Raw genomic sequence first — 17180 nt, 5'->3', positions numbered from 1 at the left:
TTCCATCCATTCAATTGCCTTTGTTCTGCCACTGGGTGTGACCTCCGAAGACCGAAGCAAGGAGACGCCCTGGAATAGTACGTAAGATGACTACATACGACTATTAAATAACTGTTATTATAGTTGTGAATATTACTGATTAGTTACCGACCTGCGAGTACAATCGAGAACAGTTACAGCCAAAAACTTGTTAGGGAGTTTTGTGTACGGTACAAATACCAAATTCAGAACATTAACTTCTGTGATTTGTTTAACAACAAAAAATAAGGATACATACCAATTTCTACTATATTATATCAATACCATTAGTACAAACATTAACAATATTATATCGCAAAACCAGACAACTATCACTATGTGGTGCGGTCCGTATACTGTATCCGTCTGCTAAACTTGGGGCTCCCGCTTCGATTCTCGGGTCGGACAAAGTTCTATAGGTTTATGGGTATTTAGTGTTAGTAGGTGTCCGGAGTTTGATAACGTGCCCGGTAGATGGCAATAGACTCGTCCCTGCTACAAAGAACTATCATTATTATTAATGGCTAAACGTAAGTGTTTTTTTCACACAGAATATGTAGAAAGAAATATTCTTACATGCTTGTCCATTACAAGCACATATTCTTCTATCAATACCATCACCACAAATATTCACAATACCAGACAAGTCATTAGGATCGTATATTTACGCTTTTAAATCCTTAAACATGCACTTAGCACTAAATATCGCGGTGAGTGCATTCAGCGCGGAGTGCTGCCGGCTGTAATCACCGGCCTATTCCGATAATTACTAGTGCGTTTAAATCAAGTGCTAGATTTTACTCTGATTGCTGGTTTCAGTACCATTTTGTGACTGTTGTTTACATTTAAAATCATATAAATTATGCCTGTGTTGTGAGTAGTAGGAAGACAAATGTTTTATATCAATTAACATCCAAATCGATCTCATGTACTAAAATATGGTGAAGTATTTTTGTTTGAACGCTTTAAACTCAGAGACTAGACTAGCAATTAGTTCGAAAATAACTATTATTTGTAAATTCTTCGTCCGCGTTGACTTAATATTTTTCGTTTTCATAACATGTTTTCATCATTGCGCCATTACTTTTAGCCATAGCGCGATGTTATATACCTTATAGCCTTCCTCATTATATAGTCTATTTAACACAAAAATAAATTAAGTATCAATTCGAACCCGTAGATCATGAGATTGGCGTGTAAGAACAAACTTACTTTTTGATTATTATTTAATTATAGGTATACATAATTTATTAGGTACTATTCATTTAATTATTTACGTCAACATTCGGTACAATGCAGCATTTCTTTATTAAAACATTCCTATTTAATAACTAAAGGTTGCACTAGTATTATTTCAGTTATTTCACACAAAGAACCATTCATGCGGCTACGATATTTCTTCCATACAAGTTCATACAATCTCGCTACGTTTTTCTCTTAACAAAAAGTACAAGAGCATGCAGTATGCAGAGGTCTTTTAACGGAGATTAAGATAGGTTTATATGAAACCAGTTTGCATGGAGCTTAATTCTTTCAGTAATGTCTGGCTTTTAGAGATATCATTAATAGATACACGCGACTCCTCTCGGGTATAAAAATGTAGGTAGCGTTTGATTGACCGTGGTTCTTCAACTTTCTCAATGCTTAAACTTATTCAATTCGGTTCAGTAGTTTAGTCCTATACCGTTATAATTACCGCTGCTTAATGACAACTGCTACAAAGGTTTTGGTTCTTACGCGGAGCAGATATTATTTCAATACATGTAGGGACAGTTGTATCAACTCTATTATCTACATCTAAAAAAAGGGAACAAAATTTAGCTTCCGTCTAGTAAGTTAATAGACAAATCCTTCTCGTCAAATTCGAAGATACGCCAATGAAGAACAGCTATCCGATGCGGTGGGAGTTTCATGTAAGCCTGCATCAACACGGAGTGTATCGCAGGCACAGAATGATAAGTTATAGACGAGCACGCTGAGATGCGAACATTGTTATCTTGACGATCGCTGAGGTGAGCGGTGAATCAGATGTGCGCGGCTCCAATGGACCGGCAGCTTCTTGTTATCAGAGCTGTTGATTGTACTCAGTAGCGATAGAAGTCCAATGGCTAAAGTATCGTTCTTGCAAATACTAGATGAATATAACCCATTCCATATAAATCAGTGGTTGAAATATGGTCCGCGGATGATTTAAAATTTTTCAGGATGATTATTTCACTTTATTTTTAATATACTTACGTATAGTGGTCCCTGCTAATAAGAATAATATAAAAGTGGTCCCGAACTAATAAAAGGTTGGGAACCCCTGATACATATAAACTCAACCCAAAACTGTAGACCGTGTAGTATGAAATACACTCACGTTTAGTTATTAACAATGTTAATCCCATAAAATAGGGGGCGAGCCTATCGCCATATAACGAGCTCGTTACCAATCTCCGGGCTACTATTAGGAATAACTGGACATAAAGATTTTACAATATGACATGTGTTTGGTAGTATTCCGGTGTATTTAATAGTGTTTTTGTATTTCTTGGTTTTAAAATAATTATTATTTATTAAGTGTTGTAAATATCGTGTCGTCTAACAACGAACACAGTTTCTGTGGCCGGGATTAGCCGCGTTCGTAGTTGCAGTGCACCTGCATTGTGTGCCGGATTAAAAATAATACTACACACTGATCTATGGATGTCATGTGAGATGCGACAACCTTAGTCACCAGTTAACGTATTTAAATATTATTCATGCTAGCAGCAATCTTTACTTTGAAACTGTCGTGTTGCATGTTTAGTATATAATAGGATACGGAAATTCACTCGAACACGCATTGTATTTAGAATGCCTGACGTTTCGGCACAGGTTATACTGATTTTCAGGCTGACTGAATTAGCGACGACAGGTACATGTATATGAGAACGATTTATAGACAAGAGGTTGTGACAATGTGTACAAATAGTAAATAAGTTAAAGGCTAAACTTCGAAAAAGAATTATCAATTTTCAGACAGTTTGCAATTTTCTTTACCTTTCTTATTCTTTCTTAGGTTCGCCAATAACTTCATCCACAAGTTAACCTTATTAACTTGTGGATGAAGTTATTGACGAACCATAACCTCTACCTAAATAAAGAAACCTAGAAATAATGTAAAATGTTTAATCTTGTTTAAAGTCATTGATTATCGAAGCCTCGTGTAGGTACGAAGAGCCTTAGATTACAAAACTTTATTTAAAGCCTATTGCATAATTGTTATTGCAACTCTTCTTCACTTCACAATAAGTAAGGTTAATCAGCAGCCTTGAAAGGCTAATCTGAGATAATAACACTGCATCGTTACGATAACGTCGTTATGATAACGCCGTCGTCGTTAAATATGCTACGATTTATGATGATCGTTTCGCAAATATTATTAAGATTAAGTTGTTGCACATCATTTTATAACACAGTTATTGTTTGTTGAAAAAATATACAATATATAATAACATAAGCTACATTCTACTTAGAGGAATCTTCGAATGATCCTGTAAGAAGCTGAGAAGCGGGAAAGTAAATGGTTGGCTGTAAATAAAGATCAATAAATACTTAGTACTTATTAATTAAAACTTTTACGTATATCTTTAGGCATTTACTGCAATCAACAAAACCACGAAATATTCTCGTATGAAATTGCGAAATATTATAATATAGACATAGATTTCTTAGGTTATACCTTTTCGAAGGTTTTGAGCTGTCAATCCGCACTCCATTTATTTATAGCTGCTAATATCAGACACATATTATTTTCAGTAATTCCTCTTTTAGTTCCAGTTTTTCAATAATAACGTTAGCAATTTATCTGCCATCTATATAAAAACATCGTGACAGACAGATGGACAAAGTCTATATGATAAGATTGTGCATATCACGTTAAGACCCTGAATCCTGTTGTAAAACAATTGACGTCAAAGTGCACGTATCAATGACTGATAACAATATATGCGCCGGCGCAGTTCCTCTAACTGATTGTCGTTTAAATCGTGGCTTTGCAGGCTTAGTAGAACACTTTAGGTGTACTAAAAATAGGTTTTTTATTATACAGGCGTATTAACTAACAAAAACTAACAAAATGCATTTAATTTAGTAGGTAATGTTTTAGTCTATAATTAGAAGTGATAAGGCTGAATATTCTTATCACGTTATCTATTTCGTCTATTTAAATAAGCGCTTATTAAAACTTCTTGTATATTACATCAGTCCCCCTTGGGATTTGAAGACAAATATGTCTAGAATAAGCGTGGTGCAAAATTTCAAGTTCAGACAGTCAGTCAGTCGTAACATCCGTACTGCCTTTCATTAAATACATAGAGAGAGTAAAATCGTCGATAGGTACAATAGGAAAGACTGACTATTATATTAACGAATAGCTCAAATTATTGGGTTTAAAAACTTGCAATTTGTCACCATGCTTCTTTTTATATTGCAGGTGAGCACTAAGAAAAAAACAAAAATAAGGCAAAGAAAATTCTTGGGCATAGCTGCGTGGGTCTACTAGTTTTAACATTAGAATAGAGTAAGCAGTAAAGCCTAAAATATGCTCTTACGTAAGCCACATCTAGACCCCAACTTATTCTCAAATACAAATATGAAATGAAAAATGACGCGCGCGGGCTTTTGTTGAGTTTATCGTGACCGAGCGGTGCCGGGGCGCGCCATTGTATGTGCTACCCTTCGGACTAAAGTTTAGCTTATTTGTTGCTTTGTAACTATTGATGTGGAAAGTAATCCCAGCTTTCTAGATAGGAAAGAAGACTTTCAGAAGATTTAAAGGAATGTTTCAATCTATCTTCTTATTTATAACAGTAAATTTTACGTTATAATATTGAACTCGCGCGACTTGTATACGTAATCTAATAATCTTCTTCTTATCGTATGGTGTAGTGGTCAACCTAGTATCAAAATTGTTCAAGCCGCCCGAAGGCTTTTGACGCGGCTAAACGACTGTTACCTTAATTGACAAGAACCGGGACCGACATTTTACGTTGCCTCCGAAGCACGGAGACTTCTTTCAAATACCACAATGCGGTCACCCATCTATGGAATGACCGCGCTAAGGTTTGCTGAACCCACAGTTTATCGACCAGTGAGCACTAATACAAATGAAATGTCGAATCAAACAAGGGATCATTTCGTCTGTGAATACAAGTGAAAAGTGCTCGATGCGGGCTCACAGCGCGGTAGTGAGATGAGAGCTATCAATGCGACGCTTCGATACACGTAAACGGTAAACACTGTCTGATCTATCAATCAGGGCTAACTAGGTTTGTGATACCTACTTGCTATACTACCTAATCTACTGATAAACAGATATTTTTAGTCCTTATTATTATGCGTAGAGGGGATTTAAGAAAATATGTGTCTAATCCTTTCAAATTTCCTATATTTATGTATATCATGTAAAAAAAGAATTGCGATTTTAGAACCAAGATCTTGCCAGTGATTCTTTTCAGTCAAATAATAGCAAAAATTATGATAATTATCAATTCTATGTTAGTTAGTGAATTTGACGTCAGTTCAGAGGAACGTTCTCAATCTTTGTTAGTAACATAAACTAAAGTGAAGACCTTTGATTGAGAAAAAATAATAATATTTGCGAAGAAAAGTCGCCTATTAATCACAAACAAAACCAGAAATAAAGCGTGAATATTAAAACACCGTACAAATTGAACAGTAACATAAACATTGGTAGTAAATAATGAATGTTTCATGAATGTTCGTTTCGCGTCATTACCGCGGTTGTACTCGGCTGTACTCGGCTGCAGTCGGCCGTGTTCGGCAGTTACCGACATAGCAACGACGGTATAAACGTAGCTGAAGTAATTATGAAATATATTCACGATATTATAATGCGTGGGTGTGAGAAAATGTTTAGGAGAGGTTTTTCCAGAAGTATGTTTGCCCCGCGTTTGTGGCACTCATAGCCAATTCTGTATGTGAAGAAACACATTTTTCAGTATGATTATATTAGTATCTTCAATATGAATTATGATAGTTCAGGTACAAAAAGCACAATCAGCCTAACCTTTCTTCTCCCAGCAGGCACCTATAGCAGCAAGCACGTAAAAGCAAAAATATGATCGTTGTAAATATTTTCGAAAAAAATCTTGAAATATTTTGTCAGATTCTTTAAAAACTTAAACTAATTAAACCAATAATATTATTAGGCAGGAGGAAAAATACATAGATACTATTGGGTAGGTACTTTATCGGGAAATAGTACACGCATCTAACTTGAATTACTTGACGTTTCGGCGCAGGTTACATAAGTCGTGCTCACAAGCTGTCTGGCTCAGATTATAAGCTAATGCTATTAGGGAGCATAATGAAGCTCTTAAGCTTATTGGTGGCCGACAAGGTGTGAGTTGATAAAGGCGACGTTGCGTTGATACATAGGGTTAACGTAATGCCAAAAGATAAAATCAAATTAGCAGGCGGATGCTGCATCAGCCAGCGTAGCAGGATGTACAGTTCTCTATCAATCTATGTAATCCTCTTTTATCAAAATCTAATTTTCTTTTATCAAAATTTAGGATACAGATCATGATTAAACATTTTGTAGATAATAAAAAAATGGGACTAAGGTTAGACTATGCATTCACGTCTCTCTCCAAGAAAATTTTATGAAAATGATTTTATTTTGAAGGCTGAATTGGCGGTTTAGCCGTCAAATAGGTATAACAAACAGTTTTCCATTTATAATATTAGTATCAATCTAGATACATAGCTAGCAAATATCTATCTAAAAACATCGTCCTCACATTCCCAAACACCACAAAACTCCCGAATCAAATGAAATCAGTTTGCGGCATCAATTTGTCACACGTAATAAATATTAGATCGGCTAATGGTTCCGGCATTCTGCGCAGATATCACACTTGATTTATAGCCAGAGTTGTTGCCGCTGAATAATATCACGTGCCGGGATCACTGTTTCAAATGTCAAGGGAAAAATTGCTTTATGTGTGCCTTTATAGATATTTGTTGTTTTAGATTTAGGTTATAATAAATAGGTACTTACTTTGTACGTTTTCAAATCTATGTAGTCATATAGTCTAGTATTATAGACTAGTTTACACCTAGGCCTACAACCACATGGAATTTTTAATAAGTCCTCTTTCAGATCTACATACAGCATTGTCTAGCTGTTATAGACTAGCCTAAAGCCAAGACCGCAACTTCAATTTTTTATTAATTATCTCCTTTTACTCTTGATATAATCTATTGTCCTGTCAAATTTTAACCAAAATTCTTCCGCCGCTTTGACTGTTGCTGTTATCTAAAAATATATCTATTACAGTAATAATGAGCCCTGTTTCGCAGACAGACAAACTAGACAGCAGCAGACACGTAGAACAAAGAGACTGAAACTAACTTTTCATAAATCGTTGTAGTGAAGTAGCCATCTTAACTATTTTACTCACAACTTTTGTTAGTGCAAGGAGTACATACAAACCAAACTAAATAACAATACAACATTAACACCCGTATATAGATAACAATAATCATCCGTGCATCGAAAGAAAAGTTTCACAACCGTACTATTTGCAAGTTTCCATTCAACCCCCAACCCTTTCTGTAAACAAAAAAATATAAAAAATAATTCCAGTCACTTACAGTGGAAAACAATTTCTTGCTAGCCCCGAGGGTTCTAAACAAGCGGCTTGTATTTTTGTTCAGTCTTTGTTTTTGTGTTGATGTATTACAAGCCGGGAGTACGGACACGCTTTGTGGCTTACGTGTTACGATTGTCTTGAAGGTAATTGTGGGGTTTTGTTTAAATATTGCTGTATGGAAGTTTTCCTTGTAGGGTGTGAGTATGTGCCGATAGTCGGTGGTTATGTGTTGTGTGGTTTGAGCTTACAGGTAATTCAAAATCACAATCAAATCTTTTAGGTCAAATGCTGACACTTATGATAGTCAATAATACAGAGAGTGAATTTACCGCCAGTTCGGAAGATAGGGCCGATGAGAAGAGCTAGCAAGAAACACCTGGCCACTCTTTTTAATCGCCAAATAGTTTTAACTAGCTGACCCGCGCAACTTCGCTTGCGTCACATAAGAGAGAATGGCTCATAATTTTTCCGGTTTTTGTAACATTTTTTACCGGTACTCTGTTCTCCTATTGGTCGTAGCGATGATATATAGCCTTCCTCGATAAATGGGCTGTCTAACACTGAAAGATTTTTTCAAATCGGACCAGTAGTTCCTGAGATTAGCGCGTTCAAACAAACAATCAAACAAACTCTTCAGCTTTATAATATTAGTATAGATGATCTATTGATGATGTAAGAAGCTGCTACCAACACTACGGAACGCACAAAATTTCATTCTAGAAGTTACTTCGACAAATCAATGTTTAAACAGACAATAATAGCTATTGCGAATCAGAAATCAGACTGACACATGCAGTCCTAGGCAATATAATAAAGGATGAGACACTTAAATAAAATATCCAATAAATATTTACATTTAGTGAGTCATAAAACAAAACAAGCCTATAAATTACATAACATTGTTTTAATTTACAACCGCAAAATTTTCTATAGGCACTAAAACCAAGCAGCAAAGTAACGCAAATCCAAGCCTTTTATATCTATAATTGCTAAGATTATAACAATAACATGCATTACTTCTAACGAACGATATCTACCGATAACATTTATACGCCGTTTATTAGAATAAAACAAATTAACGATAATCGTAATCAAATCTCAACGACACTATATAAAGCCTAGGAATCATTTCATCGGTCAGTTTGAGAGGCAAAATTCTACTTCAAAATGGTGTCAGATTTTAGGAAGAAGAAACTCTTGCATGTGTTCAATGCATTCTTTGACACGAACAGAAGCGGGTCTGTGGATAAATCAGACTTTGAACTGTCTATAAAGAAGATAGCTGAACTTAGAGGGTATAAGCCTGGAGACGAAAAATATAAACAAGTAGAAGACATTTTGCTGCAGATCTGGAGTGGACTCCAAAGCCGAGCTGATGCAGACAATGATGGAGAAATTTCTCAAGAAGAATGGATCACCATGTGGGACAATTTCGCCAAGAATCCTTCAGCAGCATACAACTGGCAGAACTTGTACTGCAAGTTTATTTTCCAACTAGAAGATGCGAGTAACGATGGAGTGATTGATGAGAATGAATTCTCCTCAGTCTATGAATCTTTTGGCCTTGATAAGCAAGAATCTATTGAAGCCTTCAAAAAGATGGCTAAAGGTAAGGCGACGGTTTCTTTTGAAGAGTTCCAGGAACTGTGGAAGGAGTATTTCTTGGCTGAAGATCAGGAAGCGCCAGGAAACTTCATCTTTGGATGTTATATTTGCAGTCTTTCTAAACACTCCCATTCGCACTCTCATTAAAAGTTAAATATTATAAGCTGATTATTTGGTTATAAGTGTTAATTATTTTTTTGTATTGTTAATGAATGCCGTTGAATTTCTGAGCATGTTATCTAAAATAAATTAAAATTACTTTTATGTTTCTATGTCGTATTATTCTACCAAACGCAACTGAATTTATTTTTCGCTAAGCCTATCCTAGGTTATGCACAATAACGTATTGTACAATATTAGCCGTGTCCATACAAGTTGAAGTATAATTTTACAGTGAAACTAAATAATGTAGGTAATAATTGTGTGTAGTATGTGTATAAATATGTAATAATTTAAGATCGTTTCAGTGATAGAAAAATTGTAAAATTACTTAAGGAATTGTCATTTGTCTTAACAATACAGATAATACGAGTATATTAGAGGTAAGGCGTTATTTTACGAAAAATTGTCAGTTGCGACTTTATTTTCAACAAACTTCTGCTCAGTTATTTGATCAGCCCATTTCTTTCATAATACCTCTACGTTTGGTGATAACTTGAGTAGAAGATTAAACACACTATACAGATACTGAACCCCATTAGTAACTGTTCCCTCCCTTATTGTCGAGTACCTGATAGATTATCTCTCTCATACAAGTCAGCGTTGACTTGTATGCTGCTCTTATATTTATTGCCTACATCTGAGCGGCTTCATGTCATGATAATAGCCAGAGGGGCGATTTTATACCACTACGACTATCAACAATTGAGCAGGTATTGAGAAATTTTGTACAAAAAATATATATTGAACAGATCGTAACTTATTCCGCATAACCATTTTTTTCAAGACATGTTATGTGTGACATGCTTGCTAGTCGATAGTATTGGGAAAAGGAAATCGCGCTGCAGTTAGAGTTTACATGATACATAGTATCACACCTGTTATACCCGAAGGTGTAGGCAGAGGAGCATGAAATATACCCGCCATTTGCCATTAGCAATGTTAGCCCTGTGTAATAGGGAACGAGCATATTATTATTGCCATATACCAGGCATGTTACTAGTCTTCGGACTACTATTGAGAATAAATATATATTATGTAAATGAAAACCAATAGCACTAGTCTGTCCTGGGAATCGATCCCGAGACCTCGAGTTCAGCAATCCAATACACTACCGACAGCGCCACAGAGGCAGTTAAATATCCATTAATCAATATTAAGAAAGGTACAATATATTGTACAGGACTGAAACGCCTACGAGATTCTTCATAGTTTTCTAAGTAGAGAAAATGTACTGCCTGCACAATATTTGAAATCTTTGCATGTAGTTACCTATTTTTGTGTCAGCATATATTAACTTTTTTCACTTGCATTGATTTATCGTAAAAAATGGCAGGGTTACCTACAAATAATCTTTACTAAAATTAGGTAGCGTTCCAGTACTTAGAGACAGATACAGTTTGCAAAATTACCCTTTGATATAACATGTATAACACAAACATACATAGTTTACCTTAAAGAGTAATCGAACCCACAACCCCAACACGTTAGCAAGATAGTAGTTTATCATCATCCCATCTTATCCACTATAGACATCATCAGATAAAAACCATACATTAAAAAACAGCATATCGAAATTTTAACAACAAAGTCCACTTCAAAACCACTCATATCAAAATTGTACTTCAATTACAAGCATCTGCTGATCATAAAAAATCAAACACAAAGACTTATGATAGACATTACGTCACTACAGAGGTCATAAACAATTCTATGGGTTGGGACAATTTGGCAAATGAGTGGCGTGCCCCAAGGTTTGTTACCCCTGCAACGTTACTGCGCTCTTTTATCGCATTAGTTTGGTACAGACATGAGAAAAGATGGATATGGTTTTATATGTTTTCCCTAACAATGAACGATGGTCAAGCAAGAGTTTTAGTATATTGCTTACCCATTGTTGAAGGATTATAACATGAATGGCATAAGGCGAAAAGTCATCACAGTTAGCAGGCTTGAAATCCCTTTTTTTATTTGATATCCAAATGAATTATTTCAGGAATGTAGGTTTCACTACAAAGTTCAGTGACAAATGAAGAGATAATACGTTTCACTCTACTTCAGAACTGTACTTGTTGCTGGCTGATTGTAACCTCAAAGATAATAAATAAATATATTATTATACTAATTTTTATAACACCTAATTCTTATGCTTCGCTTTCATTATATATTATGTACCTTAATAAAACAACTGCTTTAAGAAACCAACACCAAACACACATTATAGATACCTATTCCAAACGAAACAATACCACATCCCCTCACCCTTATTCCTCACTCACGTCCTTACATGTAATGAGTGATGCACATCATCTGTCAGTGCGAGCATCAGTCGCTATAGTCACACCAGTCGCTCCAGTCGCAACACTCGCTATAGTCCCATCAGTCCCACAACACTAGTTATAACACATTAGTTATGAGTACTTATGTTATTGATGTGAATGAATTTTTCATGGTATGATAACGATACGTTGAATCGGAAATAATGTAAATATAAGGTTTTATGATTTGTTATGTTTCAGGTTTAAGATTTTTGTATGTGCTTCAAATTCTGGCGTATGTTTTAAAGATCGTAAGTGAGATGAAGAAATATCTATGAATCATAAAAGTTGTCACTTATGGCCCGTAAGTTAATTTGACGATGACATGGAAAATGGTCAATGACCTGCCTATTATTAAATTTCATGACAGTCTGGTACCTATTTTCTATAAATATTTTTTAAAACCTTAATGATCATTGTTCCAAAAAAAGTACACATTTAAATAACCATTTCTCAATCACACATATTTTGTTACTTGTGGTAATCGAACTCAAGACAACGGCGAAAATATCTTCAACTACTGCACTACAGATAAGCAAAAACGGTGTATTAATCAAATGGAATGCTCACAAAAACTAACAACAAAAGCCAATAACTGTTTGAACTCCTTATGAAAAATTGATATCCTAAGTTATCAACTACCAATTTGTTGTTGTTGGGTTATATCCTAGAGCCGAATTACACATTAAAGCCTCCAATGAAAAAACACTTCACTTATTGGTGAAAACTAAATGAAATCCGTTCCGTAAATTTAGAGGTTATGACAAACAGACAGACATTTTATATTGACTTTATTTTATTCGTGCTTTGGAGAGCACGTAGAAACTCGGTCCCATTTGTTGTCAATTACGATAACAATTGTTAAGTCAAAGGCCATCGGGCGGCTTGTACAACTCTGACACAAAATTGATCACTAACCATACAATAAAATGAGTACCAGACAGCAATTAATACACGAACAAACACAAATAAACCACATTACCTTGTAAAGACTACTATTGACTTAGAGACCAAGTGTTCAGTGCAAACATAGTAATATGAGTCATCATATGTACTGCAATGCGGACAGTGATAGATAGCGCAATGATAGCTTACGTCATAAGAAAGAGCCGTTATCTGATTTGAGTATAGCGATGTGTAGCGGGTTCGTTTGGGAATTTTGTAGTATTTAGTATACACTGCTGCAGATAGTGAGGTTTTGGGTTTGGTTAAGTGTGATTTGAATATTTTTTTAATGTCTGTTGCTTATTGCTGTATAGCACTAACATTGTATAATACGAAAAGAGGGTATATAATATTCGGTACACCTTCACGAGACGTAAAATTACCAAACCCACTAATTCTAAATTCCATTTTTTTGGATGTCTTTGCAAATATTACTAGATTAGTTTTGATGAATAAAGTTTTTCACAAGGCACAACTCATTATAGCGCACTAAATGGCGTATATATAGTAAGAATTGAAATAGCATTTATTCTTACTCCTACGGATTTCTTACACCATACATTATCTACTCAAATATCCAAGTTCACTGACCTTGCGATCATCCCCCACCCTGTCGTGAAGGCTAATGTGTAATAGATATTCACTATTAATGCCCCATCAATCTCCATTGTACGTCACACGCCAACTTTCCTGCTTCGTGATAGATTCTTGGACAACTAGCTTTGTTAGTGACTTATTTTCTTAATCGTATATCGTATAAATCAGTAATTTTTAGAGTAATTGGTAGAATATTCTTTACCACTTAACATCATTCGAGAAAAAAACGTCATCGGGTCCTTCAATATTTTTTTCAAATCCTTTCGTAATGTGTGTTTTCTGACCTAAATGTAATTCAGCTCGTGACCACGGTCGATGTAATTCGATCGAAACGTCGGGCAGCAAATAAGGTATCCTAACCTTTAAATTTTCAATCGCGTATAAGACCCGTTGCATTATAATATTATGTCTAACTGTAATTGTGACTAAAATCAAGTAACAGAACAAATCACAGGAGGGAAATACATGTATTTAATTGAGACTTAATAAAGACATTCTGTCTTTGTCCTGGTTTTTACCTGTTGTCTACAGAGACGCTTATAAAATATACCACTAAGCTAGCCTATCTCTGTGGTATAGGCGGTAGTGTATACGACTGATGATGGAAGACACTGGTTCATTCCCTGGTTAAGGCATTGCTCTATTGGTCTTTTCTAATTTATTTTAGAATATGCTTCAACAGTAGTCTGGAGTTTGATAACGTGTCCAGTAAACGACTTTTTACATGGTAAATAGTAATAAAATGTGAGAGCATAGGTATCATACGCCTCTGCCTATGCTTCTGGATATAACAGGCGTCAAGTTATATGTACTGTAACTTTTTCTCAACTGGGAATAAAACTACATTGACCATATTCCCAATATGCGTTGGATGGAGTAATTACAGCATATTTAAAACTGCTACTATTCACACACAAACCATGATAAAACGATGCCCCCGGGGTAGTTTACCCTGTTACATTTCACCACGCACGATCCGATAAACGTACAGTTAGCAAGTATTTGCAGAAATTTCAACTTGCTGAAATCAAAACTGCTTTTGAAATTGTCATAGTCTTATTAATAGTACATTTAGGACAGGGATTCCCAACCTTTTTTTAGTCCGGGACCACTTTTATTGACACATCGTGGTCAAAGTATATTAAAAATAAAGTGTAATAATCGTCCTGAAGATTTAAAATTTACAATTTATCGCGGACCATAATATCATCAGATTCATTCACGTATAAGATTTATGTAACTATTGTATGCTCAAAAAGACCTGATAGGTCTTCCATTTATGTATTGTAACAGCTTGTAAACTTGATCGAAGACAATTAAGATTTACTTTACTTTACAGATGTGTAATTTACACCGCTCATAATTTTTATATTTTCAACACAGTAAAATGACCGCAACATCTCACAAACTAAGGCAGATCGCATAAAACACTATAAATGTTAGAACAAATAATATAACCAAGTCCGATGTCACTTGGTTGAAATGTTGGGTGATAAAATAAGTTTTTTTGTTTATTTTATTTTGTCGCTTGTTTAGTGGTCCACCTAATGTCAAAGTTGTTCAATTGGATTGCCTTTTACATGTCAATTCAAATGACATCGTAATCTTTTCATGCATTCAAAACCCGATTTGCATTCTAGGACGCATTAGTGCGCTGTTATTAAAAAAAAATTTAAAGAGAAAATATATTTCCCTACTTCAGCTGTTTTCTGCTAACAGTACAGTTGCCAGCAGTAATGTTCCCGGTAACCGGTTTATAATTCCCCGGGGAGGTAGTAACGTTTTGTAACGATTGTCGGCGCAGATAATTATGAACAAATACTCTGTTTGTACTGCGTTCACAGTATTCATAGTGGCCGTTGTGCTTGAATTAACGACAATAGAATCCACACTATGATTTTGTTATGTTAGTGGAAATATTATTCAGGATTGCGGTAGATTTTGTAACGCTTGTTTTAATAGGTGTTTGGAATGTACTTTGTTTTCCGATCAAATCTTAGCCGTTTAAGTTATGTTTCTATCTATTCAACCCACTACTACCCACTGTTGAGTAGAAGCCTCAGTACGCCATTTTTTACGATCCTGCACTTTTCTCATTTATTACAGTCCAAAGGTACTTGTTATATTATCAATGGATATCAAAGTAAAGAAATTTATAATCTTTAGAAAGATCTTAAGATCCATCCAGTTAACAAAAGTTTATAAAATTCTGTGTTAAACGTTGACACCTTTTTTTAATGGTATATTAATAGTGATAATGATATAGGATTATGGACCCCAAGCTTAGCATATATCTGCTACAAAATGAAAATTAATTGTCTAATTAGAATCCGCGTTGTTTTAAAATAATAAACAGACATACACCTCCACCAAATCATTAGTACAACAATCTTCACTTTTACTTTAATTTACTAATCATATCAGTAATTATCACAACACATAAACATTACGTTTTAATCACTATGTACATGCAACGACTATATAAACGACACCACGCGTCGCAGCACCACCGCACTCTATCACATACAGTCACAATGGTGTCCGACTTCAGAAAGAAGAAGCTTCTCCACGTGTTCACGGCGTTCTTCGACACCAACGCCAATGGCAGCATTGACAAGAAAGATTTCGAACTGGCAGTCGAAAGGATCGGAAAAATGAGAGGATGGGCCCCTTCTGATGCTAAATACAAATCAGTAGAAGTAACTCTTATGAAGATCTGGGATGGTCTGCAAAGCGGCGCTGATGCCGACAAAGATGGACAAGTGACTACTGACGAATGGTTCGCCATGTGGGACTCGTACCCTTCATCAGCGTCTGAATGGCAAAACCAGTACTGCAAATTTGTTTTTGATTTAGAAGATGCTAGTGATGATGGTTCAATTGACAGTGAGGAGTTTTCGTCGGTGTATGCTTCCTTCGGTCTGAACAAGGATGAGGCTGTTGCGGCCTTCCAGAAGATGGCTAAAGGCAAATCTTCTGTATCCTGGGCTGAGTTCCAGGAGCTCTTCAAGGAGTACTTCTCGTCTGACGATGTGAACGCGCCAGGTAACGGCGTCTTCGGCAAGACCAGCTACTGATTTGTTTTAAGATTGATCTTCTTTGCTTATAGGACTGTGTGTGATATTTGTTTAGTAATAAATGTATTTATTTTATTTTTGTGTTTTATTACTGTAACTATTGTTATTATTCTGAATTCTACGGTATAATTGCTATGAAGTATAAATATTATAACTTGCTATGTATTAAAAGTATTTTGTAAATCAACTTTGAAGGCTGTGGTATAAGTATACTTGCATCGCGTATCGTTGATAAAAATATCTGAGTGTAACTTTAAACTGTGTCTAAAATTGGAACTGAGATTTACCAGCTCAGATCGATTTTAGACAAGAGTATAACAACTATGTAAAGATGAATAATTGAAAAAATTAAATTCGTAGCTGACCCGCAGGCTTGTTCAGCTCTAGACAGTAGACTATTCAATACTTATTTATTTAAAAGGAATTATTAATTTCCATCGAGATAAAACCTGCATACCAAGACTCTCTACCACGTTGTCAGACTATACATTATTATAAATCTTCACTGGGGTTTCCAAAACCCAAGATTAAATAGATAACAATACTGATTCACAATAATCGGATAAACAAACATAATTATGATAAAATGAAATAATTCCGGTATGCAGTGACGCACGGTAATTAAAACATGAAATAATTAAAGTTTAATATGAAGGGTTTTGTACAAATCATATGAATTGATATAATTAAACTAATTATTTTAAGTGCCGGCATTTCATTTGAATCAATCAGTTATTTAACCGGAATGAATGTTTTATTAATTATTTGCCAATAACTAAATGAGCAAATAGTGAAATTTAATTTCATATTTGTTA

General features: G+C 35.1%; 2 protein-coding genes across 2 annotated transcripts; both read left to right on the top strand.

The window, feature by feature from the left end:
- Positions 1-8786: 8786 nt before the first annotated feature.
- On the top strand, positions 8787-9538 carry LOC142979290 (calexcitin-2-like). Its single transcript, XM_076124128.1, has one exon. The coding sequence runs from the start codon at positions 8832-8834 to the stop codon at positions 9414-9416; it is 585 nt and encodes a 194-aa protein (XP_075980243.1). The 5' UTR covers positions 8787-8831; the 3' UTR covers positions 9417-9538.
- A 6239-nt stretch (positions 9539-15777) lies between these two features.
- Positions 15778-16440, top strand: LOC142979475 (calexcitin-2-like). Its single transcript, XM_076124393.1, has one exon. The coding sequence runs from the start codon at positions 15823-15825 to the stop codon at positions 16363-16365; it is 543 nt and encodes a 180-aa protein (XP_075980508.1). The 5' UTR covers positions 15778-15822; the 3' UTR covers positions 16366-16440.
- The last annotated feature ends 740 nt before the right edge of the window (positions 16441-17180 follow it).

Source organism: Anticarsia gemmatalis, chromosome 16, assembly GCF_050436995.1.
Source record: "Anticarsia gemmatalis isolate Benzon Research Colony breed Stoneville strain chromosome 16, ilAntGemm2 primary, whole genome shotgun sequence".
NCBI lineage: Eukaryota > Metazoa > Arthropoda > Insecta > Lepidoptera > Erebidae > Anticarsia > Anticarsia gemmatalis.
Note: the sequence above shows the minus strand (reverse complement) of the source record. Positions and strands in the feature narration are given on the sequence as shown.